Source organism: Peromyscus eremicus, chromosome 10, assembly GCF_949786415.1.
Source record: "Peromyscus eremicus chromosome 10, PerEre_H2_v1, whole genome shotgun sequence".
Classification (NCBI taxonomy): domain Eukaryota; kingdom Metazoa; phylum Chordata; class Mammalia; order Rodentia; family Cricetidae; genus Peromyscus; species Peromyscus eremicus.
In genome coordinates, this window is record NC_081426.1 from 91,954,520 (window position 1) to 91,981,148 (window position 26,629).

General features: G+C 46.2%; 1 protein-coding gene across 4 annotated transcripts in view; it reads left to right on the plus strand.

The window, feature by feature from the left end:
* Positions 1-26,629, plus strand: part of Aff1 (ALF transcription elongation factor 1) — a 168,081-nt gene that overhangs the window by 118,339 nt on the left and 23,113 nt on the right. For 3 of the 4 annotated variants that reach the window (XM_059274853.1, XM_059274850.1, XM_059274852.1), the window contains 7 exons: positions 6,160-6,204; positions 11,245-11,331; positions 13,193-13,229; positions 16,685-16,736; positions 23,490-23,544; positions 23,669-23,706; positions 26,236-26,392. In XM_059274853.1, coding sequence (XP_059130836.1) covers positions 6,160-6,204; positions 11,245-11,331; positions 13,193-13,229; positions 16,685-16,736; positions 23,490-23,544; positions 23,669-23,706; positions 26,236-26,392 — 471 coding nt within the window. The remainder of the gene's footprint in view (positions 1-6,159; positions 6,205-11,244; positions 11,332-13,192; positions 13,230-16,684; positions 16,737-23,489; positions 23,545-23,668; positions 23,707-26,235; positions 26,393-26,629) is intronic. The other variant, XM_059274851.1, reaches the window with a different exon arrangement.

Consider the following 26,629-nt stretch of genomic DNA (forward strand, 5'->3'; position numbering starts at 1 on the left):
TTATTTGTCAGAGGCGTCAGTTGTTTGCACATTGATCTGAAACCTTGTCAGCATGGTATTTGGAACACACGGGTATCTGTGCTATATGTCAGAGAACACACACCCTCCGAATTCAGCCGCTTGGGGCTGAGGAGATGGCCCAGAGGTAATGCTTGCTATGGAAGCATGGGGACTTGAGTTCGGCTCCCCAGAACCCATGTGAAAGCTGGGCCAGGCCTGGATACTGCAGGCTGTGACTACTGCAGCTTGGGGGCGGAGGGGCAGAGACGGGCAGATCCTAGGACCTGCCTCACCAGCCGGCCTCATCTAGACTGGAAGCGCCAGGTTTGGTGAGAGCCATGTGAGAGCCATGTGGGAAGACACCCACCGTCAACCCTGGCCTCCATGTGCTCCTGCACGGTGAGCACACACACACTCTCCCTCCCTCTTCTCTCCTCCCCTCCAGCCCCCTTTGTGGGAGCTATTGCCAAGCTGATGCTGGAGTTCTGAGCTCTCTGCCCCCTCACCCATGACCTGTGGCATAGGTGAGGTATTGTCAGTCTTTTGACTGGTTGCCAATCTAATCTGGGAACTTTTTTTTTTCTTAATTTAGTGCTTTGCGTGTTTCTGAGGAGAAATGGGGAAAGATGGTTTGCTCTTCGCCCTTTGTAGGCTTGTTTCTACATAGTTAGCTCAGGTATTGATTTCTAATTCGAACAGCCCACGGCACCTACTGTGTTTCCAAAGTCCTCGTGTTTAAAAGTTATTTCATTTTTAAGTTTTTCTATTGTGTGTATGGTGTTTTTCCTGCATGTGTGTTTGTGTGTCCTGTGCATGCCTGGTGGCCATGGAGGCCAGAAGAGGTCATGGGCTCCTCTGGAACTGGAGCTGTAGATGTGGGTGGTGGGAGGTCCTACCCAGGTCCTCTGGAGAAGCAGCATGTGTTCATAACCACCGAGTCATGTCTCCAGCCCCAGAAATCAGAACGGAAACACCAGCACATGCTGTTGGTGGCGTTTATGTAGCAAGTGGTGTGTGGTCAAGTCTGGGGTGGGGGTCGGGTGGCTGCCCCCTGCTTTCAGAGAACTTGTAGCCTAGAAGAAGCAGATGCATTAACATGGTGTATAGTCGAGTTTGGGGGGCGCACAGTGATACAGTAGGCTGCTCTGGGGGAGTCATCTGTAGCAGAGTGTGCCTTTGGAACTCCTTGGCAACCTGGGCAAAGGGGAGCAGCCGGGTATGTTTTCTCTGTCCCTGAGGGTCAGTTGAGCAGGTGGAGGGAACGGGAAGCGTATTTCAGCCAGAGACACCCCACTCACTGAGATAGTGGGGTAGGGAAGCAGTAGATCACAACCCAAAGAGCAGGAAGAAAGGCTGCTAGGAAGAGCTGGGTGGAAGTTCTTCTGACACAATCACTAATTGATGTTGGCGCTGGGCACCCCTCAGGTTGATTCCTTTTGCCTGCTTTTAAAGTCCCATGGCAGTATACTTGACTTCACACCACTCCTGTGAAGTGGTTAGATGTGGTAATATTCTCCTCTATCACAATAAGGAAATAGTCCTAAGAGGTTGAATTTTATCCAAGATCACTGAGCAGGTCGTGAGCAAAGCCACCCTAGAGAAGCCGGGATCTTTTGGCTCTCGTCTCCAGTGTCCACCCTCTGTGGCCCCATTTCCTGGTAAGCCTTAATGAAAATAGGATCATTATATATATATATAAAAAAAAATGCGGTTCTGTTGGAACTTGATGCCAAAGTGAGCACAGCAGGAGCCTCCAGTCTCGGTGGTGAGTGTTTCTTCTGCTCACTTCCTTTTAGCTTAGCGAAACCAAGTTCAGGAGACCTCTAAGTGCTCTTCATTTTGGTGTCTAGGAGGCCAGAGATCAGACTGTGGCCAGAATTCTGCTTTTTTTAGTCTGAAGCACTCGCATGATGTAGTAGTGAGAGGCAGTGAAATGTGAACCCCCAACTCAGCTTTGCTGCTTGTAGAGAGAAAGAAATGAAGAAACACTGTTCTTTAATGGTCTTGATCATGCGTAAAACAGAAACCCAGGTCTCCCAGGCCTGTTTGTCTCAGGCACAGTCAGTCTTTGGGAAGCCAGTTTGACAGGATCTTGAAGCTTGGCTCAGCTGTTTCAGAGCTTTTGTGTGACCTTGTGTGACACACAGTTTTAGTCTGCCTGCTGTAAAAACTGCCTACCTACCACAGTGGTTGATATGAGAATGAAACTGGATATTGCACACCACATTTTAATTGATCTTAAGGTTTGTTTTTTTTTTTTTTTTTGTAATAGGGATGTATATCTTGGGGCTGATGGATGCATTTAGTGGACTGATTTCTCCATGCCAAGCCTAGTGATCAATTTTATAATCAATGGTTCAATTGGAGGGAATTATAGTATGTTTAAGAGTTTAACGCAGTGCCAAGTATAATATGCCCTCCATAAGTAGCTGCTATATTCTCTGCTTAATTGAGTAGGGCTGTTGTCCTTGGCTTAAGGCCATCCCCACTCCAGTGGGGAAGTGAGCCTGCTGGAGCATTGGTCTCTCTATAGAATCCACGTGTGACAGCAGAGACTGCGGGAGCCGTAGTGGCACACCTCCACCAGGAGCGTGGACACTGAGTGTGTGTGGGAGTCCTGGTGGGGCACACCTCCTCCAGGAGCGTGGACACTGTGTGCGGGAGTCCTGGTGGGCACACCTCCTCCAGGAGCGTGGACGCTGAGTGTATGCGGGAGTCCTGGTGGCACACCACCTCCAGGAACGTGGACACTGAGTACAGAGACAACAGAACTGGGACTGAGTCAGACTTGGTACCCTTAGGGAAAGCCCTGTTCTTCTTGATGATCAGTTATTGATTTTGGTGTTGTGTTTTATTATCTTGTGTTCCGTAAGAAATCTTTTAAAAAACCTATCATTGAGTTTCAGCTGGCTAGTCAGGACCAGTTGTTCATTCTTTGGCAAGAACTGCCAGGAGAGCCTGGTTCTGCTCAGCAGGAAGGGCAGTACAGAGCCTGAGCCCTGCAGGAGGATGTGGATTTTAAGAGCCAGATTAGCACACGGGGTTGCTCAAAATCTCCTCCCTTTTTGGGAGGCTTCCTTTCGGTGGCAGACTCTGAGGTGCCGAGCAGTACTTTATTTCATGAGGCAGCCTGTTCTTACGCTACAGAAAGACCTGGTTCTCTGACTTGGCTCTAATTTGGGGGAGAGAAGAGAGGCAGAACATCTGATAGATTAGAGCTCTTGCAGCTTCTTTTATTTTTGTTTCACAGTTATTTGTTTAGGTGTGCACATGCGTGCATATGGCATGGCACACAGCCAGAGGCCAGAAGAAAGCTAGTGGGATTTGCTTCTCTCCTTCTACCATTGTGGCTTGCGGGGATTGAACTCAGGTCATCGGGCTTCGTACCTCTACGCACCGAGCCTTCTCACCTGTCCTTTTAAATATAGGTTCCAAGGTAGCTTGGTGCATGTAGGAGGGCTAGTAAGAAAGGGCACTAACCTCCTCTGCAGCAGTTCAGGGTGTGTGAAAATGGGGATATGGGTAGGAGAGAGCACCAGGAGTCAAATGCTGTCCCCAGGAAGCAGAACAAGAGGTTGTGAGGCCCCTTTGAGCACTTTGTAGGCATGAAATTACCTCTAAGGAAAACACACCTTGGAGGGTTACTTCCCACCTCATTCTGTGTCTTGGAAAGAATGGGCAAGCTCTTCTGTGGGTCCTCACCACAGCATGATTTTCCATTTCCACTAACTGCCAGCCACTTTGACTGAATTCCCACTTGCATTCTTGCCCCAGGCAGGGGGAGGGGACTATTGTCCTGAGACCTAGGAGTCCCAGCCTCTGTGCGATACACGTCACTTCTGATGGTGGCTTTTCTAATCCTGGCTGTCAGTCATTGAAATCAGCATATAGGCATATTTTATGCCCAGGTGAAAACACCATTTTTTTTGGATCTGACATTTATCCTAAAATGTGGCACTATCATTTGGTCCAGGTTTTTGACATCTTTTGATGGTTTTTTGGAAACTAAAAGCTAGTTTTGACCTGTGAAATGTCTGGGGATGAGGTTGATGGATGCAGTAGGGTAGGGTCTCCTTAACTCTGGTCGTATCTCTGAACTTCTTGGCCATGACTCAGAAATGACAGGTTCCAAAAATGTCCACAGAATCACCGCCATCAGGGTATTTACTTGTTTTGAACATGTACCAAGGCAGATCCCATTGCATTTTAATTTTGACCTGACTATTAGACTCAATTACAGCATGATGCAAAGGTTGTACCCTTTTTTCTTTTTATTGTTTTTAGTTAGACCAAGTCAAAAGGGTGGATTAATAAACCTCAATTGTGAGTTAGTAACCAATGTTACAGTATAGTACACTTTTTGGTTTCTCGAGACAGGGTTTCCCTGTGTAGTTTTGATGCCTGTCCTGGATCTTGCTCTGTAGACCAGGCTGGCCTCGAACTCACAGAGATCCGCCTGGCCTTGCCTCCCGAGTGCTGGGATTAAAGGTGTGCACCACCACCACCCCGGCTATAGTGCACTTTTAAGTTGTGGAGACCAAGGTAAGACCGCTCTGCATCTGCCTGTTACCTGTGAGCTGGCACACTGACCAGAGCATCACCTGCGTGAGTGGCAAAGATACAAGGGGCCTGTGGCATTATGGTGCTCGCTGTATGCATGGCGGCTCGGCATTGGCACGGAACAAAAGGGGCTGTTCCATTGAAAACTGCACATTTGTGGGCTGCGTACCATGTTTCTAATGTAGAAAAATTATTTTAGATTTAACCTTTTTGTTTCCTTTGTACTTACAAAGGACGTACAGACCATAAACTGGAGTTTCCCCGGCGCTGTCTGTGATGGTGATACTTGTTTCTGTTTAGCTAAAGATGAAGTGGAAGCCTAAGTAGTAAACCTTAGCTCCAAGTCACTAAGTCCTCTCCCTGTTTGTTGTCCTTTACGCACATATAGGCATGTGTACATCCGCGTGAGTGTGCTCCTGTAGAGCAAAATTCCAGCGGAAGTGAGATAAGACTCAGCTGTTATTAAAAATGAGTAGTTTAGGTGCTAGAGAGATGGCGCGGCAGTTCTGAGATCATAGCCATCTTCCAGAGGACCTGAGTTCAATTTCCAGCACCCATGACATGCAGCGTACAACCTTGTGTGACTCCAGCACTGGGGGTTCTGACATCCTCCTCCGGCCTCTGGGAGTACTTACGTATATCACACATATAGACACACAGACAGACAGACAGACAGACACATACACACACACACAGAGAGAGACAGACAGACAGACAGACAGACACACACACACACACACACACACACACACACACACACACACAGACAGAGAGACAGAGAGAGAGACAGAGAGAGAGAAATCTTTAAACATAAAATGAGTTTTAGAAAACTATAATGGGGCTGGAGAGATGGCTCAGTGGTTAAGAGCACTGGCTGCTCTTCCAAAGGTCCTGAGTTCAATTCCCAGCAACCACATGGTGGCTCACAACCATCTGTAATAAGATCTGGTGCCCTCTTCTGGCCTGTAGACATACATGCAGGCAAACACTGTATACATAATAAATAAATAAATCTTTAAAAAAAAAAAAAGAAAGAAAACTATAATGAAGAGCTGAGTTTTAGAAAACTATAATGAAGAGCTATCCATGACTGGCCTCTGGCCTCCACTGTGGCTGCAGTCGTGTTGAGATGATCTCCGTGTCTGTCTTCTTTACCATGGCTTATCACTGGATGGTGTTGGAAGTCAGCCAGCTGTGTTACCTGCTTCCATCTTTTGCCTCCATTTCTGTTACATCCTGTGTCCTCTTAGATTCACTAAGTTCCTCCCTCCCTCCCTTCTCTCCAGCATTCCTTCCTTCCCCCTTCTTCCTTCGTTAGCAGGGCACTTACACACGTTTCAGAGACCCATTGTCCGCCAGCTGCCTTCAACTTAACCGTCACTTTTAGTTGGGTGTGGGTGCGTGTGTGCCGCCAGCTTCCTGCTCTTCCCCACGATGAACTCGGTGACTCTTTCTTCCATAATGCGGTTACTAGTGCTTTGATGGTACAGGGTGGGTCCTGAGGCGAGCCTACCTGTGCTCATCCACACCTGGACCCACCATGATCACCGCTCCCACCATCCAGCTTTTTAAATGAGCTTTCCTCCCTTTCCTTTGCAGCAGACGCTCTCCAATGAAGTTCACTGTGTTGAAGAGATTCTGAAGGTGAGTTCATAATTAACCGTGTGTCATTGGAAGAAATCCTGAACCAGACAGATGCTCATGTGATCTCACTTTCCTGAGCAGTGCCATTCCAACATGGAACATTATTCAGGTCTCTACCAGATTTTACTTGCCAAGATGAAGTTTACAAACTGCAAGAAATTTGAATCAGAGTTTTACAAATTTTCTCAAGTTTTCTGCTTGCCCATAGCCACCGAAGACGGGTACTCACTTCCCAGAGAAGAAATACCTTATGGGTGTAGCATGGGGGACACTAGGCTTAAGTAGCCCCATATCCTGATTCTCACTTTTTAGACAGAGAAACCTGGTGTGCATGGCCTCTTTAATGAGATTTTGAAACTTTAAAGAGCTGAGTGTGGTGGTGTATGCTTTTTTATTCCCAGCACTCCACAGCAGAGAAAGACAGATGATCTCTGTAAGTTTCAGACCAGCCAAGGCTACCTAGTGAGATCCTGTGTGCCTCTCTTACACATACACACACACAAACACACACACACACACACACACACACACACACAGAGAGAGAGAGAGAGAGGGGGGGGGAGAGCAGGGAGGGAGGGAGGGAGGGAGAAAGGAATGATCATATTTAGACTTCTTACTGGGTTCTTTTTGTTTGTTTTTCTTTACTTATTGTGAGTTCTGTGAATGCCTCACTTCTGTAAATGGATCACCATATGGGTATCACCTCTTCTATTTCTTCCTATATTCTATCTCCTGTCCTGTATATACATTATCCACTTGCTCTGATTTTCTTGCACTAGAATGATGTATTCCTTAAACAAAACAAAACAAAACAATCCTACTAGATTCTTCTCTTGAACTATGAGCTTTCTTTCGTCAAGTCAGAGAACGGAATAAAGTGTCATGTGACCCAGTTTGCCTTGAATTCCTAGGAATTCAGAGCTTAATGTATTGCTTGTGTAGAGTAATTGTAGTAATTAGGGAGTTTATATGCTTCTTTCTCTCTCTCTGGCTTATCACTTGCTTCTGTTGGTCTTAATGTTCTTGTGTCTCTTTTTATAAAGTTTGATTTTTTTTTGAAGTTCTGATCTATGGATTTTTTCTCTACTATTCATTTTTCCCTCTAAAATACATATTTACCCCCAAATATACTTTGAATCCACCACCTTCATTAAAAAAATACTAACCAATGCTACTGTTTGAAGTAAGGATATTGGTTATTTTTTTATTTGTGAGTATTTACTTACTCATCCATCTATCTATCTATCTATCTATCTATCTATCTATCTATCTATCTATCTATCTATCTATCTATCTAATCTATCTATCATATCTATCTAATCTATTTATCTATCAATCAATCTATCATATCTATCTAATCTATCTAATCTATCTATCTATCTATCTATCTATCTATCTATCTATCTATCTCTTTTTTACAAAAGGTATTTGGGCAGATACCTGAACTGTACTGGCATCATCTCTGTCTTGCACCAATGTTCATCCTTTTGTCCTTGGCGCTTTTCTGTTACTCTGCAGAGACGTGTTTTGAAATGCTAAAGGCTGATGTTCTTGCTAACTAGCAAGGACGGTGAATATTTAACTAATTGCCTTGCTCAGGTTTTGGTATCAGCCTTTACCTCTCGTGGTTCTAAAATACTCCATTTATCAACTAAAAAAAAAAATAGTGTCTTAATTATAAATTCTCTGAAGCAGTGTGTGATCTGTTCTGTATTTACCCAAAAGTGACTGAGAGGATGGACCTTCCTCTGCCTCCCAAGTGCTGGGATTAAAGGCATGCACCACCACCGTCCAGCTTTCTTGTTAGTTTTTGTTTTTTTTTTTTTTTTTTTTTTTTTTGGTTTTTTCGAGACAGGGTTTCTCTATGTAGCTTTGCGCCTTTCCTGGAACTCACTTTGGAGACCAGGCTGGCCTCGAACTCACAGAGATCCGCCTGGCTCTGCCTCCCGAGTGCTGGGATTAAAGGCGTGCACCACCACCGCCCGGCTCTTGTTAGATTTTCATATTTGTTAGGTGAAGACAGACTGAATCCTTTCTTCAGGGATGACAGTGTTGTAGTACTGGGCACTAGTAAAAGCATCCACCTTCTCCCAGTGCCACTTTAATACACTCAAGTACTGGGAATGCTTGAGCAAAAATTGCAAGCAAAGACTGTATGTTTCCACTTTGAACTCAGAAGTGACAGCTAGAAGGATGCCCAGACACCCCAACTCTGTCCTTTCTGTTCCACCTCTCTGAGCTAGTGGGGACCCCAGTGCACTGTACCCGTCTTTCCTGTCCTGACCCAGTGTCCTCTGCCCAGGGTTCCCACTCTTGATCTATGTCAACAATTTATTCAGATTGCCAGGAGTCCCCTGACAGTCCCCTAAGAGTACAAACCAGCCATGGATGATGTATGATGCTTGGTGTCAGTTTTCACTGGTTCTCAGGGGCCATGTTTAGGCTGAAAGTGTTTTTTCTAATGAAGGGGAAGCAGTGTACTCCCTGAGACCTGCAGCCAGTCCTGTGTTTGAGTGGCCTGGTCCCAGGGGCCTGGGAAGAATACGCGTAGGCCTCACCCCAGTGCAGCCGTCTTGCTGGCTTCATACAGAGTGGCATTATTGCTTGCTTACTCATCTATTTGCCATCCTGACACAATTTGAGATACTAGGATGCCAGTAAAGAGGACAGAGTCATTGCTCTCGTGGGGACCAAGGTAGGAAAGGAAAAGTTACAATGCAGTGATAGGGGCAAGAACAGACAGACAGACAGACAGACCAGTGAACAAAGGAAGTGGGGTGAATAGTGGGGCGAAGTCTTAAGGTTAGACAGGTTTGTGTTTTAGAGAAACAGCTAGAGCAGCACAGCAGGTCTCGGGGGAAATGAGCAAGGAGGAGAGAGGAGGCTGGGGGAGGGGGCCGAAGGGCGAAGGGATGGAGTGGAGTCAAGTCTGAGCCTCCAGACTACCTGCTCAACTTTCTCTTCTTTGTAATGGCCCCAATTTCCCTAATGCCTGAGGCATTTAGGGAAGTGTGAAAATTCTTTCAGACCAGGAGCCACTTAAGATTCTGCAAGAGTTTATGTACCTCACAGCTGCCTGATTCCTTGGGGCACACAGCCTTAGGCTACGGGCGCTGTTAGGGGTAATTGGTAGTAAAAGGTCACAGATGTCATCACAATTCCGATAAATTCTTGGAAAACATTAGGATGCTGTTTCAAGGTCTTCAGTGACTTCCACACCAAGAGTATGCCGACTGAGCAAAGAAGCTCACTGGGTAAAGGATTGAAACGCCTGGAAAACTACGTTTCAGTTAAATGCAGGCGATAGCTGATGTTGGGTTCAGGCTCCAGTCTCAGCAGCAAAGAGTCTGAGGCAGGCGCCTGAGGTAGGAGCCTGAGGCGGGAGACCTCTACCTAAAGGTTGTGCTGTTTCTACTTAACTGTCTTTTGATTCCATGTACCCGAGCACTTACTTAAATTACCCTCACAAAAGTAAGTGGTCAGAGCTTATCTTTTAGTGAGAGCTGATGCCCAGAATTCAGGCCACTCTTGCTGACAGAGATCCAGTTGGGGCAAAGCAGATGGCCTGTAACCAATAAGGTATGAGTTCACTTTTAACAAGTAGTCAGAGCCCACACCAGGGGCTGGAGAGACGGCTCCGTTGTTAAGAGCAGAGTGTCTTTAAAAAACAAACAAACCAATAAATCTCACATCAGTCATGTTGCCTTACCACATCCAATGTCTCTTATTCTCACCTGTTGCTGTGACCACTCACCAGGGCAGCAGGGAAGAGCCAGTAGGTAGGGTGGTCTTGCATGTATGTGCCCACAGGCCATCTTCCCTCAGACAGGAGCCAGGCAGGGTCTTGACAAGCACGCAGTGCTAGGCTAGAGTGTAGTGTGCAGAGGAGGTGACTCGGTGTGACTGAGAGTTGTTAAGTCCCCTTTGTAGCCAGGTGTGAACACGTGACTTCTTTGCAGTAGCTAGGGAGACAGAAGCCTATAACCTCTGCTCAGCCTCCTGCTCCTTCTGGGCTTTGGCTCCATCATTTACGTCTTCCTTTTTTTTTTTTTTTAAAGTTGTAAAAAATGAGTTTCTTCATCTTGAAACGCTTATCTAACACCATTTTAGCTCTCTCAATGTGTGTGTGTGTGTGTGTGTGTGTGTGTGTGTGTGTGTATTCATGTGCATGTACGTGTGTATTCCTGATTATATACTTTTAATCTGCCATACCTATTTCCCCTTAAGGTGGTTTTTGTTTGTTTTTGTGTTTTTTGAGATAGAGTTTCTTTCTCTGTGACGCTCTGGCTATCCTGGAACTCTCTGTAGACCAGGCTGGCCTCGAACTCAGAGATCCACCTGCCTCTGCCTCATGAGTGCTGAGATTAAAGATGTGCACCACCACTGCCCCAGCTCCCTCAAGCTTTTAAGCAAAGTAAATATGATAGTTCTGAAAAGCATATTAATTTGTAGTTTTAGAAATCTTGCCTTTAACCAAGAAAATAGGGAATAAAGATTAAAGTTTTGCTACTGAGAAAAGTTCGCCTGCTTCTGAAAAACGGGTGAATAGTGCTGCCAGGGGAGGGTCAAATCTATTAGAACCCTCCTGAGTGGAGCAAGTGGCCTGAATGACTTGTTTAAGTCAGGCAGGAAAGTTCTTCCTTTGAACTCCAATAATTCCCGGAAGTGCAGTGAAGAAGCTGGGTGGAAGAATGTGCTGATCGCGGCCTTCCCCGGCTCCGCCTGCCCTGCTCAGTCTCCCACTTCCAGTACTCAGAGCTGCCCGAGGTCGCCAGCACCTGCTGAAGCGCCTGTGCACTGTGGCGTTCGGTGCTGGGCCCAGTCCTTTCTACCCCTGTCCTTATGCTGCTTTCTGTCAGTTTTGTAAGTTCCGTGGCCAGTGAGGCCTGGTGCAGGCGTTGTTCTAAAAGTGGATGAAATACCCCGTGAGAATGTGCTTTCTGTGGATCACTATCCACTCTGCATTTTAAGTTCAGAACCAACTGGCATGGATGTTCCACTTATACTTGCTTTTTCTTCCTTTTCCAAATCTCTTTCTAGGAAATGACTCACTCGTGGCCCCCTCCTCTGACAGCCATACACACGCCCAGTACAGCTGAGCCGTCCCGGTTTCCTTTCCCTACAAAGGTAATTAATTCCATAAATCACAACCGGCACAGTGTCTACTGCAGTGAGAGGTCGGGGTGCAGGACAGGACAGTGCCCACAGCAGTGGGAGGTCGGGGTGCAGGACAGGACAGTGCCCACAGCAGTGGGAGGTCGGGGTGCAGGACAGGACAGTGCCCACAGCAGTCAGAAGTTGGGGTGCAGGACAGGACAGTGCCCACAGCAGTGAGAGGCTGGGGTGCAGGACAGGACAGTGCCCACAGCAGTGAGAGGTCGGGGTGCAGGACAGGACAGTGCCCACAGCAGTGGGAGGTCGGGGTGCAGTACAGGACAGTGCCTACAGCAGTCAGAAGTTGGGGTGCAGGACAGGACAGTGTCCACAGCAGTGAGAGGTCAGGGTGCAGGACAGGACAGTGCCCACAGCAGTCAGAAGTTGGGGTGCAGGACAGGACAGTGCCCACAGCAGTGAGAAGTTGGGGTGTTGCTCTGAACATTGTTGCCTGGAATCTTTGGAGACTGGGCTAAAGGCCACAATTTAGCTTTTACAGAATGTTAGAAGGGTTTTAGATAACCTATTCTCCATCTCATATTGGTAAGAATATCTTAGAACTTTATAGGGCTTTATATCTTACAGCATTCAGAACTTCTCTGTCTGGTTTCTCATTTGAAGATCTTTCCTCTAGAGATGGAAAAACAAAGAGAGGGAAATTAACTGAGATAGATTGATGACTACAAGTTCAGGTTTCTAGACACATACATCTATATGAATGCACACACGCAAACCTTGCATATATCTCATAGTTCGTAAATTTTCTTTAAAGTGAACAGCAAACACTAATCCCGGTTTCCGTACAGACAAATGAGTCATGGACCTGTTTTTAAGTGGTTTATCGACACAGCCATCATTTTATTTTTGGCTTTTACTTTAAGAAATACACACACACACACATACACACACACACACACACACACACACACATTTTATGTGTATGGCTGTTTTGCCTGCATGCATGTTTGTGCACCACATGTGTGCAGTGCCCACAGAAGCCAGAAGAGGGCACTGGTTCCCCTGGTACTGGTGTCTTAAATAGTTGTGGGCTGTTGTGTTGGTGCTGGGAGTCACCCTGATCCTCTGGAAGAGCAGGAAGTGCTCCTAACCCTTCAGGCAGCTCTCTGTTCTTGGAGTATGCTTTTAAATAACCTCCAGGACGTATCCCAAACACTTGGAGATCTGCATTGTCTGGCCTGGTATGCATGCATTCATATTTATAGGTAATTCCACAGTACTGTTTTCAGAAGTTGTACCAGTAAAACCCCAAATTTACTGTAGTTATTCTTCCCATTTTATAAACAAGGTCCATCAATAATTTTGCTTGTTTTGTCTTTTTGAGACAGGGTTTCTCTATGTGGTTTTGGTGCCTGTCCTGGATCTCACTTTGTAGACCAGGTTGGCCTGGAACTCACAGAGATTCGCCTGGCTGTGCCTCTCAAGTATTGGGATTAAAGGTGTGTGCCACTGCTGCCCGGCTTAATAATGGTTTTAAAATAAAACCTTAAACTATGCAATTATAATTGCTCAATACCGAAGGGAAGGTAAATTCTGGAAAGCCAGGAAACAAGGAAAGAGATTCCCTGAGGAATCAGATTGTTCCACATGTTTCTTGTCTATTCAGTATGAGGGATGATTGGCTGGAGGGCGGATGCTTGTGCCGTGCAGTGAAACGTGAAATGTAGGAGGTGAGCACAGTGAGTGGTGTCCACACCATCATATAGTCCTCTCTGTATCTGAGTTTTATGAAGCTGTTGTTTTTCTAAGCCTGCAGAGTGTTGCCCTGTAGGCTGTAGGCCACACATCTCTAACGATGACCTTTTTTTCTTTCTAGGATCCTCTGCACGTCAGTACTGCGACCCAAAGCCAAAGTAAGTGAATATCTGGAACCGAATATTGCATTGCAGAACAAAGTGGGCTTTAAAAAAAAAAAAAAAAAAAAAGTTAGCAGATTTAATGATGATACATTTGTAACAAACTTCCACAGAGACTAGGAAAGAAAGCAAACACAGGGCCACTCTGTAGGTATAATTGGAAGTCATCCGTTTTCATGAAAATCAGAACAAATAGGAGTGAGTATTGCATGACTCATGGTTGTTGTTGTTGTTGCTTTTTTTTTTTTTAATGTTTGAAGCAGGGTTTCTCTGTGTAGCCCTTGCTGTGTCCTGTACCCAGAGCTCTGCCCACCCTGCTGGATTACAGGCGTGCACCACCACACCTGCTATGGTTATGTTGAGCACAGCTCACAGTGTCCTCTGTCTGCAGCCAAGTGCTTTGTTCTCGGTCCCTTTTTAAAGGGCTGTAAGTTCTGGAGAATCTGGGAAACTAACAGGACCCCGCCTTCTCTTGAACAGTAACCACTCAGAGCAATGGACCATGTCCTGGTTACTTATTTGCCCGTCAAGCTTTACAAAGATCCCTAGAATATTTGCAGTCATTCAGTTGGTCAGAACAAGTGAAGGGGAAGAGACTCTGCCAGGTGACGGAGCCAGGCAGCAGATGACTGCGAAGGAATGAAGTGTTAGTGCTGTGTAGATGAGGCGTGGGGGAGGGGAGCTTACAAATGTCCACAGAGGCGATTGTGTTCAGTCACCCCCCCCCCTTCTTTTTCTTGATGATTTTTCTTGCTTGAATCTCTGAGATAGGAAGACAGGGAAGAGCCAGAATCAGAACAGAGCCCTCTAGACTAGGGTTGAGTGGGTTACTGTCTGAGAGCATGTCTTTCCCGCAGCTATTTTTGTCAGTCAACCTTCATTGGGCCATAGCCTCAGCTTCTTACAAGCATATGCATGAACTTGACCTACACTCTGCTGTCTGATGCTGGTAGACTAGGCTACTGTTCCTCTGTCCAGGGAGACAGAAGGCCATCTTGTGAAGAAGTCAGAACCAAATGGCCTCTCCACACTGTGCCCTGATTATATTGCCACAGAACTGTGTAAAGGCGTGTAACTGAAATTGATGGCCATGTCAGGCCCTAACACTTGGGCAATCAGTCCAGGAACACATGACCGGTACAGTGGTAGTGAGTCCTGAAAGCGGAGTGCCAGCCCAGCTATGGTTGGGGTTTCTGTATGTCTCTTTTCTTTTTTGCTTTCTCTTCCCTTCTGTCTGTAGGCTTTTGTGCCTCCCGTGGGGGCATGGCCGTGTGGCTGCTGGTTCTAACTGTATAAAGACAGACCCGTTACCCCATCCCACTGTTGAATTGATGGAAGATGGAGCATCCCTTGGCCCGAGGAGCTCTGGGGCTGTCAGACTCTGCTGGTGGTCTTGGGTGTTGCTACCTCAGGGTAATCCAAGGGCTGCTGCTTTTTCTCTTGGTATTTTGGGAATTTTATCCTAATGAGAACGTGGCCTTTGTGGCCTGAAAGAGAGACATGATTGTTAGGTGAGGAAGGGGAGAAGTATAGATTCTTCTGTAAAAAAAAGAATCTTCTATTGAAGAATGTCATGTGCTGGCTAATTTTATGGCAACTTGACAGAAGCTAGAGTCATTTTGGAAGAGGGAACCTCAGTGAGAAACTGCCTCTGCCAGGTTGGCCTGTGGGGCGTTTACCTGATGGCTAGCAGATGTGGGAGGGCCCAGCTTGCTGTGGGCGTGTCGCCTAGGGGCTGGTGGTCCTGAGTGCAGTAAGAAAGCAGGCTGAACAAGCCAGGAGGAGAGCAAGCCAGTAAGCAGCAGCGTTCTTCCATGGTCTCTGCTCCAGTTCATGCTGCCAGGTTCCTGCCCTGACTTCCCTGGGTGGTGGACCACAAAGGTGTAAAATGAAATAAATTCTTTACTCTCCAAGTTGCTTTTGGTCCTGTTTTACCACAGCCATAGAGACACTAATTAAGACAGCAGTGCACTTCTCAAAGAATGCCAGCAACTGTCTGTCTGTCTATCTGTATCTATCTATCTATCTATCTATCTATCTATCTATCTATCTATCTATCTATCTATCTATCTATCACAATGGGGTTTCTCTATGCATCCTTGGCTGTCCTGGAACTCACTCTGTAGACCAGACTGGCCTTGGAATTCCTACTTTTTTTAAAAAAAACGCTGGGCATATTGGTCCTGGTATTTAGGTTTTGGAATCTGGAGAGACATGTAGGGCTTTTATCCGAGTGTCCTGCTGTTTATGTCTGCGCTCACACAACATGGTCGCCTAAGGTTTTCCAGCTTGCAGCCCTGTCAGGACGACCTCTTAGGGACTCCTTGAGAATGCCTCTGCATCAGAGCTCTAGCTGTCTAGGCCATAATTCAAAACTATGAGAGCTGCTGCCACCGTGAGGAGAGAGTGGGTAACTGCAAGGGTGAAAGAGTTGCCACCCCTGCCTAAAAGGTGCCCATGTTAACTTTCCACTGGCTACTACCCATCTGGTGCATTACCTCACTTCCTGTTCCCTGTAGGGCTCACCAGGGAATGAGTTAGAGACCGATCTCTCTGAGGCACCCCTGTGCTGTGGCCCTGAACTTTCTGTCCTGGACCCAGAGTTCTGTGAACCTGGCTCTCACCCCTGCTGGTCACTGTACTCCACACACACCCGTCCTCACCTGGGACAGACCTGGCACCTGACTCCTCCACTTCTCCACATTCGCTCTCCTTCCTCCTGAAGGTCTTTGTGCACTCACACTGGTAGAATCCCACAGATTCTCTGTGATTCAGCCATCTCATGCCTTCCATATAGTTTGCCTTCCTTGGTCATTATAGAGTGGCTATTCAGGAATCGGGACAGTAAATTTACATAATTGCCATGTGTACTAACTGCACACTGCCCTAGGTTGTGAATGTTTGTGGATCTGTTTCATATCCCTCAGGCAACTGTAAGCACATTTAAAGACGGGGCCAGATGTTTTTACACATATTGGTTTCTACCAGGCAGTCTGTAAAAAGGTGCTGAGTGAATGAATTAGGCTATGGGACATTGACTCCAGGAGGGACAGGTAGGACAGAGGCCATGCAGTCACGGATGGACCTGGAAGTCAAGCCAGGTGGGATATGAGGACAGCATTGCCATAGAGCACCCATAAGAACCCAGTCAACTGTCATCAAGAACAGAAACTCTCTGCCACAGCTTGAAAGTTACCGGCAAGTTGGGGTGGCATTCTCAAGCCCTGTATTCAAAGTAGCTCTGGCTTATTAAGGATTTGTTGCTGAAGTTTTGTTTCTGAACAAGCTCTCTCTCTCTCTCAGGGCCGTAGGAGACTGTGCCGAGGGCAGTGGCCAGTGCAGCATTTATACTGTGTCTGGGTACAGGGAGGAGGCACCGGAGAGGGAACTGAGAGTCTATGATTTCATAAGTGTGTGTCCACGCTGCTCTGACTGTGTCTTCCTCCCCACAGAACAATATGATACGCCTTCCAAAACCCATCCCAGTTCCCAGCAAGGAACATCGTAAGTAGAAAAAGGAAAAAACCTACCTTCATTTATTAAAATTTGATAATATGACATTGAAATTTCCCGTGTAAGTCCATTATGTAGGCTCCTCCCTCCCGTTTTCAGTTAATGGCATTCATAAAATACGGCTGCATTGTAGAGGGAGGAAATGGGCCACGGTTGCATCTGGATCAAGGTTTATGCACTACAGGAGAATGTGCTGAGGGGTTTTCTGGAAAGAAAGGTTTTGAGCTATTATTTATGCATTGACCGTGGAACTCAGAAGGCTTTGGCTTTTAAAATCAAACTTACATAGTTTTAGCTTTGGGAATTGAAAATGGGGGATGTGTGGAGTGAGATTTTCTGCCATTTCCTGGCCTATTTAATGGCAGGAGCTTGTCCTGCCTCTCAGATGTTCTTATCCAGGCCAGGCACGGCTAAATGTATTCTGGGTTTTTGGAACACTTTAATCTTCACGTTATAGATGTTTAATTCGGCATTTTGACCCACTTTATTTTATTGAAGTATCGAATTACTATCTCTTTACTGCCCCTCCCACTCCTCCTGAGGTAACTGCTAGGAACGGAGTGAGGCATCTGCTCAGGTCCCCCCTCCATGTCCGAGTTGTCACTGGTAGACCAGTGGTGCAGGTGCTCCTGGGGGCCAGAAGGGGGCGTTAGGTACCCTGGAACTGGAGTTATAGAGTGTTGTGGACCATGGAGTGCTGGGAATTGAACTCTGGTCTTCTGGAAAAACAGCCAGTGTTCTTAACTGCTGAGCCATCTCTTCAGCTCGTTTCTTCTATTTCTTAGGCACAATATTTGTTCCTTGTGTTTTGGAGAATGGGCATTGCTAAAAAACATCAGTTGAGTAGAAGAGTGTATTGCATGTCGCTGTGACTGAATGAGACAGGGTTAAGTCTTTGTTGTCAAAGACCAGCTCCTTGATAGAGTACTTTTCACTTCAACAGAAAAATGAACAGCAATGTAAGAGTTTTGGTAGATAAACTTACCTTGTCTGAAGGATGGTTTCTTTTGCTCCGTCAGAATATACTTTACTGTGGTCTTGGTGGATGAGGAGTTTTTGCTTATTAGTGTCCTCTACTTGAAAAAGACAAAACCCAGCAAACCCATGCCACTTGCGTTTCCCCTTTTCTGTATAGTTTTTTTTCATTTTGGGGAATTTTGCCGGCAGTTTTGAATCACCGGCTTAGACTACGGGGAGAAAGGAGGAGCTGGGCCAGGGACCGATGCCGTTGAGAGTCTGGGAGACCGCCCCAGGTCACCAGGCTCTGCACTTGTTTGTGATGGTTGGATGTTGGGGATCAAGCCCTGGTCAACGAAGAAGGTCCTGGCCATTGTCTGTGGGGGCATCCAGTGGGGAGAACTGAAGCCCCGTGTTCACCCGGCGGTCAGTTCGGCAGGGAGCAGACTGGGCAGAGCAGTGGCACCAAGCACAGGAAGGAGTTGGGTCTCTGGTGTATGAGTGAAGCATGAAAGACAAGTGGGCGCCTGAGAGTGAGTAGGAGGAAGTCACTTCCTCCTCTGTCCATCACATGCAGGCTAGTATCCTAGGAACAGCATAGCGACCATTGAAATCAGAGAAGCCAATGAACTTATATCCCGTGGTGATGGAATTTTCTAAGTAAAAACTGCTAATTGATATTTGAAAGGAGTGCATGAGGTGCTCTTTAGGTACACAGGGTGAGGTCGAACAGGAGAACAGGAGCGGGCAGGTGAGGATGGGAGGAAGGTGGAGGGAGTTAGGTAAGAAGGTTATGTGAGGTTTCAGTAGTGGTGTGGGGTCCTGGGTTCACACTCTTGACAAGTGCCAAAATGAAATGCACCCCACGAACAGAGGAATTCCTTTTATGTGCTTGCCTCTAGTGGAGAGTGAGTTAGTTTATGCCGTAGTGTTCTCACTCTTAGTGTGGCAGGCTCCTTAGAGCCAGTGATTAATTTGATCCAGTGACAATATTCAGGCTCCCATGTAGTTAGGCTGCCTGAGTGGCGGCAGGTGGAGTGTTGGGCAACGGTCTATTGTCCCTTGCACTTCAGGATTGTTAATTGCAGGGTTGTTTATGCTCTGACTTTAAAAAAAAGAAAAAACCAGTCTTGATCCTGGTAGATCTGGAAGTTGCTAACCCATTTAAAAGAAGAGTGGACATGGAAGGGGGAGGAGGCCAGTGGGAGATCCCAAACTGTTGATAGTCTGTGGTCACCCTTGTGTCTGTACAGCCTTGGGTGGAGGAGCGGAGTGGTAGACTGAATGAATGCCTAAGCGGAATGTCTGTTTGAACACGCTGCCTTTGTGTGCGTGTGTCTTAAGCTCTAGTTGCTTCTGAGCCTTTCGGCAAAGCCCTGCCAGTACTGATCACCAAGGTGTTAGCATTGCTGTTTGTCACCAAGTTCAGGGAGGGTATGTTTGTCCAACGGTGCTAGCCTTAGCAGTCCACTTCCTTTCCAAGATCTCCAGTTTCAGGACAACACGCAGCACGTTTCCTCTTCCTAGGGGTTATTGTGTCTTCTGTATGGTTCCTTTCTGGGAGTCCGGGGCAGTTGGCAGCCCCTGGGGTGGGGGGCCGCAGCACCCATGCCTTAGGAGCTGTAGAGAGGTCCACACTCACTGCTGCTCGTTCTCTCTTCCCCCTCTCACTCATGAGCTGCTGGAAAAGGTGCTTTCCTTCCTTTGTTTTTCGTTGCCCCTGAAATCAACCCCTACTTGGAATAAAGGGGTAAAGACAGAAATCACTCTCCCCTTGAAGTCTGACTTACCTGGAAAATCCTGTTCAAAAGAGGGAAGGCGGGACTTCAGGGCTACCTGGCCTTGCAGGAGAAGGAAGGGGCGTTAATGACAGCTAGGGGAAGTCTGATATTTTTGTAAATAACCCTGAGTATTCAAGTTGTCTCAATAGTGCTAGTTTTTAAATACCTTGGCGCAGATGGGAGGGCCAGTCCTCAGTGTACTGGGATAGCACTCAGCTACTATTTTAGTCACTATAGTAAGACTTAATGTCAGCTGAAGGGCTCTGGGACTCTGGCCTTGTTGATTGTGTTTTGTTTTTCTGTAGTCCAGGGGATTGAACCCTGGGCCTTGCTCAGACTCCTGGAAATTTACATCCCCAATCCCCAAATGTCCTTTAGAATGAGGTCTGATGACACAGTTTGCTTGTCCCAGTTAACTTAAATTGTATTAAGAAAATTAATTTTTTCTCTTGCCATTTTATAAAAAGTTAGCGTCTACTGTTGGATGATGTTTTAACTTGGATACTCACAGGCAGCTGTAACTGAAAGTGTCATTGGTGGATAAGTATCATCAGAAATAAATTGTCGAAACTGTCAGGTGGGAGTTTGATGTTACGAGTTGTTGAGGTGTCACCCTCTACTTCAGGAACGCAGGAGCACACACCTTGCTGTCGTTTAAACATTGGCTGCTGCTCTCTTGGCCTAGGTTTTACAGACAGGAGCTGGACTGGATCTGGGAGATTTCAGTTCTCATTTAGAGGGAACAAAGTTCTTACCCAAGTGTGATTCATCTCATCCTCCATGTTCGGGGACCATTCCCCCCGCAGATATCGCACAAACCTGAATTGCTTATGAGACAACAGGAGACATGAGCAGCACTCCTCTCTTGTGCACAAGCTCACTTTCTGCAACTGTAGAGTTTCCTTCTGCTTTTGAAAAATCATAACAACACTCATGAATTCCCCCGTTAGCAAGATTTGATTATGATTTTTAAGTAAACTATAGGTGTTACACATCTCTCTTATTAGAAGCTTGAAATGACTTCTCACTGCCTACCCCTGGTAGCATACCGATGTGAATGCCGAGTCACCGCATCTGGTGTTGTAAACTGTTCTCTGGAAGGTTTTGTGGTTGCTCTTGGCTGGATCAGCAGACACTGCCAGTGTACTTCTGTCTGCTGATTCTCATCTGAGTTAGGTCTTTTGGTTTTTTGAGAAGTCTCATGTAGTCCAGGTTGGCCTGGAATTTGAACTTGCTCTTCTCTGTAGTTGAGCTTAAATTGTTGATCCTCCTGCCCCAACCTTCCCACCTCTCAAGTGCTGGGACTTCAGGCATGTGCCACTATGGTGGCAGTGGCGGCTTCTTCTTCTTTTTCTTTTTCTTCTTCTTTTTCTTCTTCTTTTTCTTCTTCTTCTTCTTCTTCTTCTTCTTCTTCTTCTTCTTCTTCTTCTTCTTCTTCTTCTTCTCCTCCTCCTCCTCCTCCTCCTCCTCCTCCTCCTCCTCCTCCTCCTCCTCCTCCTCCTCCTCCTCTTCCTCCTTGTAACATTTGTCTGTCTGTCTGTCTGCCTCCTCACGTACCACCTGCTGTTCCCATGAATGGTGATGGTGTGGAGGCCAGAAGACAACTTGTAGGAGTCAGTTCCCTGTTCTACCACGTGGGACCTGGGGTCCAACTCCAGTCAACCTGCTTGGCAAGCAGCCGCCTTTACTCTCTGAACCATTTCACTGGCCCATGACATTTTATTTGTTATCTGTTTGGTTTTAGACCAGGTTGGACTTGAACTCAGATCCTCCTGCCTCTGCCTCCTGAGCACTGGGATTAAAGGTGGGCACCACCACACCAGGCCTGGCCAGCTTTTAAATTCTTTATTAAATCAATTATACTCACAGATTTAGACTATAGGAAACATATTTTGCACCAGTAGCTTACATAAGGCATAGAAATTATTTGTTTTTATTTTGTAGGGCGTACTCAGATCTGTCTTCATGTAGTATTCCTTCACCGAGCACTGTCTCCACTTTTAGAATCTTGAACAGCAGATAATGTTTTACTGTTGACTTCTCATCCTATCTAACCTCCAGAAAGAGAAGTTTATAGACTTTCAATGGTCACTGCTATTTTCAGATGAGCTCAGAACTTCCTGTGTGTGCCTTTACTGACTTCAGGAGGATATATCCATAGAAGCTAGGTGTTATTCCATAGCAAGGGGGAGACATGAATGGGACTTTTAATTCTCTGCTGTAGGTGGGAGTGTGGTGGGGTTACAAGATCATTTGTGGTACAGAAAATTAAGAAAGAGTATTTTTATACAAGATAAACCCAGTAGAGTAGCTCAGGGTCAAGGTTAGCTCCTGCAGTGTTGTTCGTGGTTCATACTGAGTGTACTTTGCTCCTGTGGCCAGGCTCCCCCCTCCCTGTTGTGTTATACCTTGGGAAGTTTTCCTCCAAATATAATACCTTTTGCTGGGTCCCCTAGCCAAGCCAGCCTAGCAGCAAACCTGTTGAGTAACTTTTCTTTGCATAGCATTCTGATGGCCAACTGCCAAGTCCCATGACTGAAGGCTGTGTTTTCTAGACACAGTAAAATAAGAATTTAGTTTCTACTTGATAAACATTGAGTGAGATCTTCAACTTACAAGTATCTAAAATTTTTCTTTTTTCTTTTTTCCTTCTCCTTTTTTATATTGTTTGTCTTTTGAGATAGGTGTTTTATGTGTAGCTCTAACTGTTTTGAAACCGTAGACCAGGCTAGCCTGGATTGCACTCCGAGATCAGTCTGCCTCTGCCTCCTGAGCTCGGATCAGAGGTGTGAGTCAGCACGCCCAGCTTCAGTTTTCGGTTTTTAAAAAACTTACAGAGGCAGCAGGGTTTTAGCACATGTGCTGGTGAAATGGTTTCTTGGTGGAATTTGCACACCTCATGCACATGGTCGTCTGTGAAAAGCCCAGCTCTATAATTTATCTCATTGGAAAATATAGTGATTTTTGTTTAAACCGGGGTTTCCTGAAGGAACCATGCCTTCCTACTTCCTGGTGCCTCAGTAAGAAGTGCCGTTCAAATTACCGAGGAGGTGTTTTGAGAGCTGCCAAATGATTTTTAGTTTGTTTTCTGGGACATAAATAATACACAAACAGATTTTTTCCATTTTACTTCTAACTTCAATAGCATGCTTATAAAATTGGAGAGAAGTGTGAGAGAATTATTAGTGATTGATGCCTTTGATATTTGAGGATCTCTGGAAAAAGCGTAAGAATGGGGAGGCAGGGGCCCAAACTGAGAAAACATGTACTACTAAGAAACATTTTATTTTAATATGAAAATTTTGCCATAAGCCTGAGTGCCTAGCAATGTGTAGCAATATAAATTTTAGGAAATGGGCTGACTTTATTTTTCCCTACCAGAATTAGTATCTGTAAGTTTAAAATATTTTCTTACCAACAACAGGGCCATTTGTATTACTAATTAAATCAACAGAACATCGATCATTGATTTTTATCCAAGTAGACAAAAGAGAGTGATTTTTTTTTTGGCCTGTGGAAAAGTGTTCTATATTAATAATGTCCAGTCATCTTGAAGTTTTGTGTGCTTAGCTCTGTTTAAATACTTTACACACCCATTCAGCATCAACACGTGGATGGATAATCATTATTATTGCTTCTCTAAGAGCCCGTGGAAGAAAGTTGTTCAAGTGTATGTGCTGTGTGTATGTGTTCTCTGTCTTCCGTTTGTGTGGACACTCTCACTGAAGGAGCTGAGGGCACAGTCTTAGGGCGCGTTAGAAATGGCTGCCAGAAGTTCCGTAGGGTTCAAACCAGGAGAAAGTTTGGATTTGACATGGTAGGAGCTTGGCTGATCTGCTTCCAGTGTTAAAATGGTAAAGCTTGAGTTGCTAGAAAATTGAGCTAAGCAAGCCTCCCGCTCATTCCGGCTGTCTCCCCCTTTGGTGTCTTTAGGCACGTGTTCTATCTAAATGCCCCCGAAATTATTAGCTCTCTCAGATGCCCCACTGTCCGTCTTTTTTTCCAGCATGCTCGAGGATGACCTGCAGCTCAGTGACAGTGAAGAGAGCGACATTGAACAGGTGAGTGTTGGACTCTGAGACGGAGAATCCTCTAAGTCCACCGAAGGTGCCCGCCGCTTGTCCTAACCTGTGTTTCTGTTCTTTCTTGGAACTTCTCGCCATTACCATTACCGTGAATGTCCAGGCTGCAGAGAAGCCTCCGTCCCCATCTGCACCTCCAAGGTACTGTCTGCGTTTCTCCCCATCGACCCCTCACCACACACCCTAACCCAGATGAGAATAAAGACTTCTCAGTGTCTTTGTAGCTTCACGAAAGGGATGGTACGGGGTCGCAGTTGAAGAAAAGTTTGATTATATTTTAAACCTGAGTCAGCTGTGGGAGGTCATTAGCCCTGTAAAGGTGGAAGAGGCCCTGCAACCACCCACAGCGAGGTTTTGGATGTTAAAATTCTTTGAGCTCAGGGGTTAGAGTTGGTAAAGTGCTCACCTTCTGAGCACCAGGACTTGATTCAGCACCTGCGTAAGAGTCAGGTGTGGAAACAGGGAGGTTCCCTGGAGTCCATGAGAGACCCTGTCTCAAAACTGGAAATTGATTGAAGAGGATACTTCATATTGACTTGGCCTCCATATACACATGTATTCACTAGTACACATACGCATGTTCACTCTCATGCTTACACGCTCGCCCCTGTACACATGTGCATGTTCACCCTCATGCTTATACACTCGCCCCTGTACACATGCGCATGTTCACCCTTATGCTTACACACTCGCCCCTGTACACATGCACATGTTCACTCTCATGCTTACACACTCGCCCCTGTACACATGTACATGTTCACCCTCATGCTTACACACTCACCCCTGTACACATGTGCATGTTCACTCTCATGCTTACACACTCGCCCCTGTACACATGTGCATGTTCACTCTCATGCTTACACACTCGCCCCTGTACACATGCGCATGTTCACCCTTATGCTTACACACTCGCCCCCACCCACCCATTGAGCCAGGTATGATGATGCACACCTGTAATCCTTGTGGTAAGCTGAGGCAATCAGATAGAAAGTTTGAGGCCAGATAGAGGATAGAGTGAGACTTTCAACAATATTTTATTTTATTTTTTTTTCAACACTATTTTAAAGATAAGCTTTAAACACAGTTTATCCTTGGCATTGTGTGCCCAGTGTTTGAGAAGTTAGAGGAAGGAACCCATGTATTTGTGAAACTGATGGATAACTGTGTTTTCAAATCAGTAATATTGGATTCTTCCGGAGCTTGTTCCCAGGGTTTCTCCTCTCTTAGCTTCAGCTGCTTTAAAATGTGACTCCCAGGACATTTAATGCGAGGGGAGCTGCATTACTTTCATCTTCAAATGAGTTAGCCCTGTTTTAGAAAAGGAATGCTCTGAGTTTGGGAAATGGAAACTAATTTTTGAACTAATTTTACAGTATTTTCCTCCTGGTACTAAATATAACAATTTAAAGTGAAAAATGCCTGTCCCTCATAGACAAAGACTTGCAAGGTGCCCAGCCATTTAGAGAGATGGTCACTGAAAAGAACCTGAGTGTCAGTAGTGATGATGTGGTTAGTAATTGTAAAGGAAGCATTAATTACACAGTTCACGGATTCGTACACCCAGCCTGTTTATTTATATCCAGTCTTGTTAAAATTTCAAGTGGCTCATGTTGACTCATAAACTATGACAAACTGGTCTATTGCAAAAGCTAAGGAAAGGCCACAGAGAAGCCAGAGGGCAGGGGACAGCTAGGAGCAAGAGCTCCCTTCCCAGTGGGTCCTGCCGCCGTCACTGGCTCACACCCTGCAGCTGACTCTTTGCTGATGGAGTCCCATGAGGAGCGGACGTCCCTGGACGATGTTCGCTCTAAAATGAACCCAGCCAGTGATTCTTATTACATTATTTATTATCCATTACTTAATAAGAGTTTGTTTTGAGGATCTTGTAGGGAGGTTCGGAAACGTTGAAGGCTAGGGTTAAAGATGTCTGCTTTAGTAATAACGTCTAGGGCAGCTAAGACTGCATATGGTTTGAAACTATATGTCTAGCCTCGATCCATATGTTTTCTCATTGACCTACAGTTAATGGCCGACTTGTAAAACCTGGAGTTGTTCATGCCCAGCTAGTCACAAAGAATGGCCCATTGTCTGACTCCACCAGGAAGTGACTGGGCCACTTCTGAGCTCACCCTGCCAAGGAACTCTGTATTCAGTGGTGTCTGGTTGCTGTGTAGTTAGGCCCTATGTAGAGAATACAGCGAGTTTTACACACTAGCTTTTCCTTAACACTTTTTCTTTTGAGTTATATATAGTAGGAGTCAGTAACCTTCATGAGCCACATAGTAAATATTTTAGCCTTTGTGGGACATGTAACTCTCTGTAACTGCTCAGCTCTACTATCAAAGCACCAAAGCCACCACAGATGGCCTCCAAGACAACAGTTGCAGGCATGTTCTATTAAAACTTCATTTAGAAAACACGGCAGGCTGTCCGGGCCCAGGTTTACCAGCCCTTGGTTAGTCACCTGGCACAGGGTTTGTTTATATCATCTGCCAGATGGCAGGCCAGTGTTGGTGCCGCTCCTCCGGTGCCTGCCATCATCTGGTGACTGGCCACGGATGGTAAGCCAGCGTGGATGCTTTTACTTTCCGGAGCAGGTGGCTGGGCAGAGGCAATGGGGTGTTTTGCTGTGGGCATGCTCCTCTGACTGCACCTCCACTTGCTTGGCAGCGCTCCACAGACGCTTCCGGAACCAGTGGTGTCGGCACGTTCCAGTAGTGCAGAGTCCGAGAGCAGCAGCGCGTCCGACAGCTCCTCAGACTCAGAGAGTGAGAGCAGCTCCAGTGACAGCGAGAACGACGAGCCCCTAGCAGCCCCGGCTCCCGAGGTACTGTGGCCCTTTCAGGAGGCAGGCCAAGATGGCAGTGTGCTGGCTCTTGGGCGGGAGTCAGAGCCGCACACTGCCCCTGACCCTGGAAAGTCTCGACTCTGGGCGATGCTTTCCCACTGTATGGAGCCACGTGCTTCTGTTTGCTGCTCCCCAAGAGCTCAGCCGTGGAGACACACGGACAGGCACGACAGGTTCCTCTGCAGCTGCTGAGCGTCGCTTCCTAAGAGTATTTGC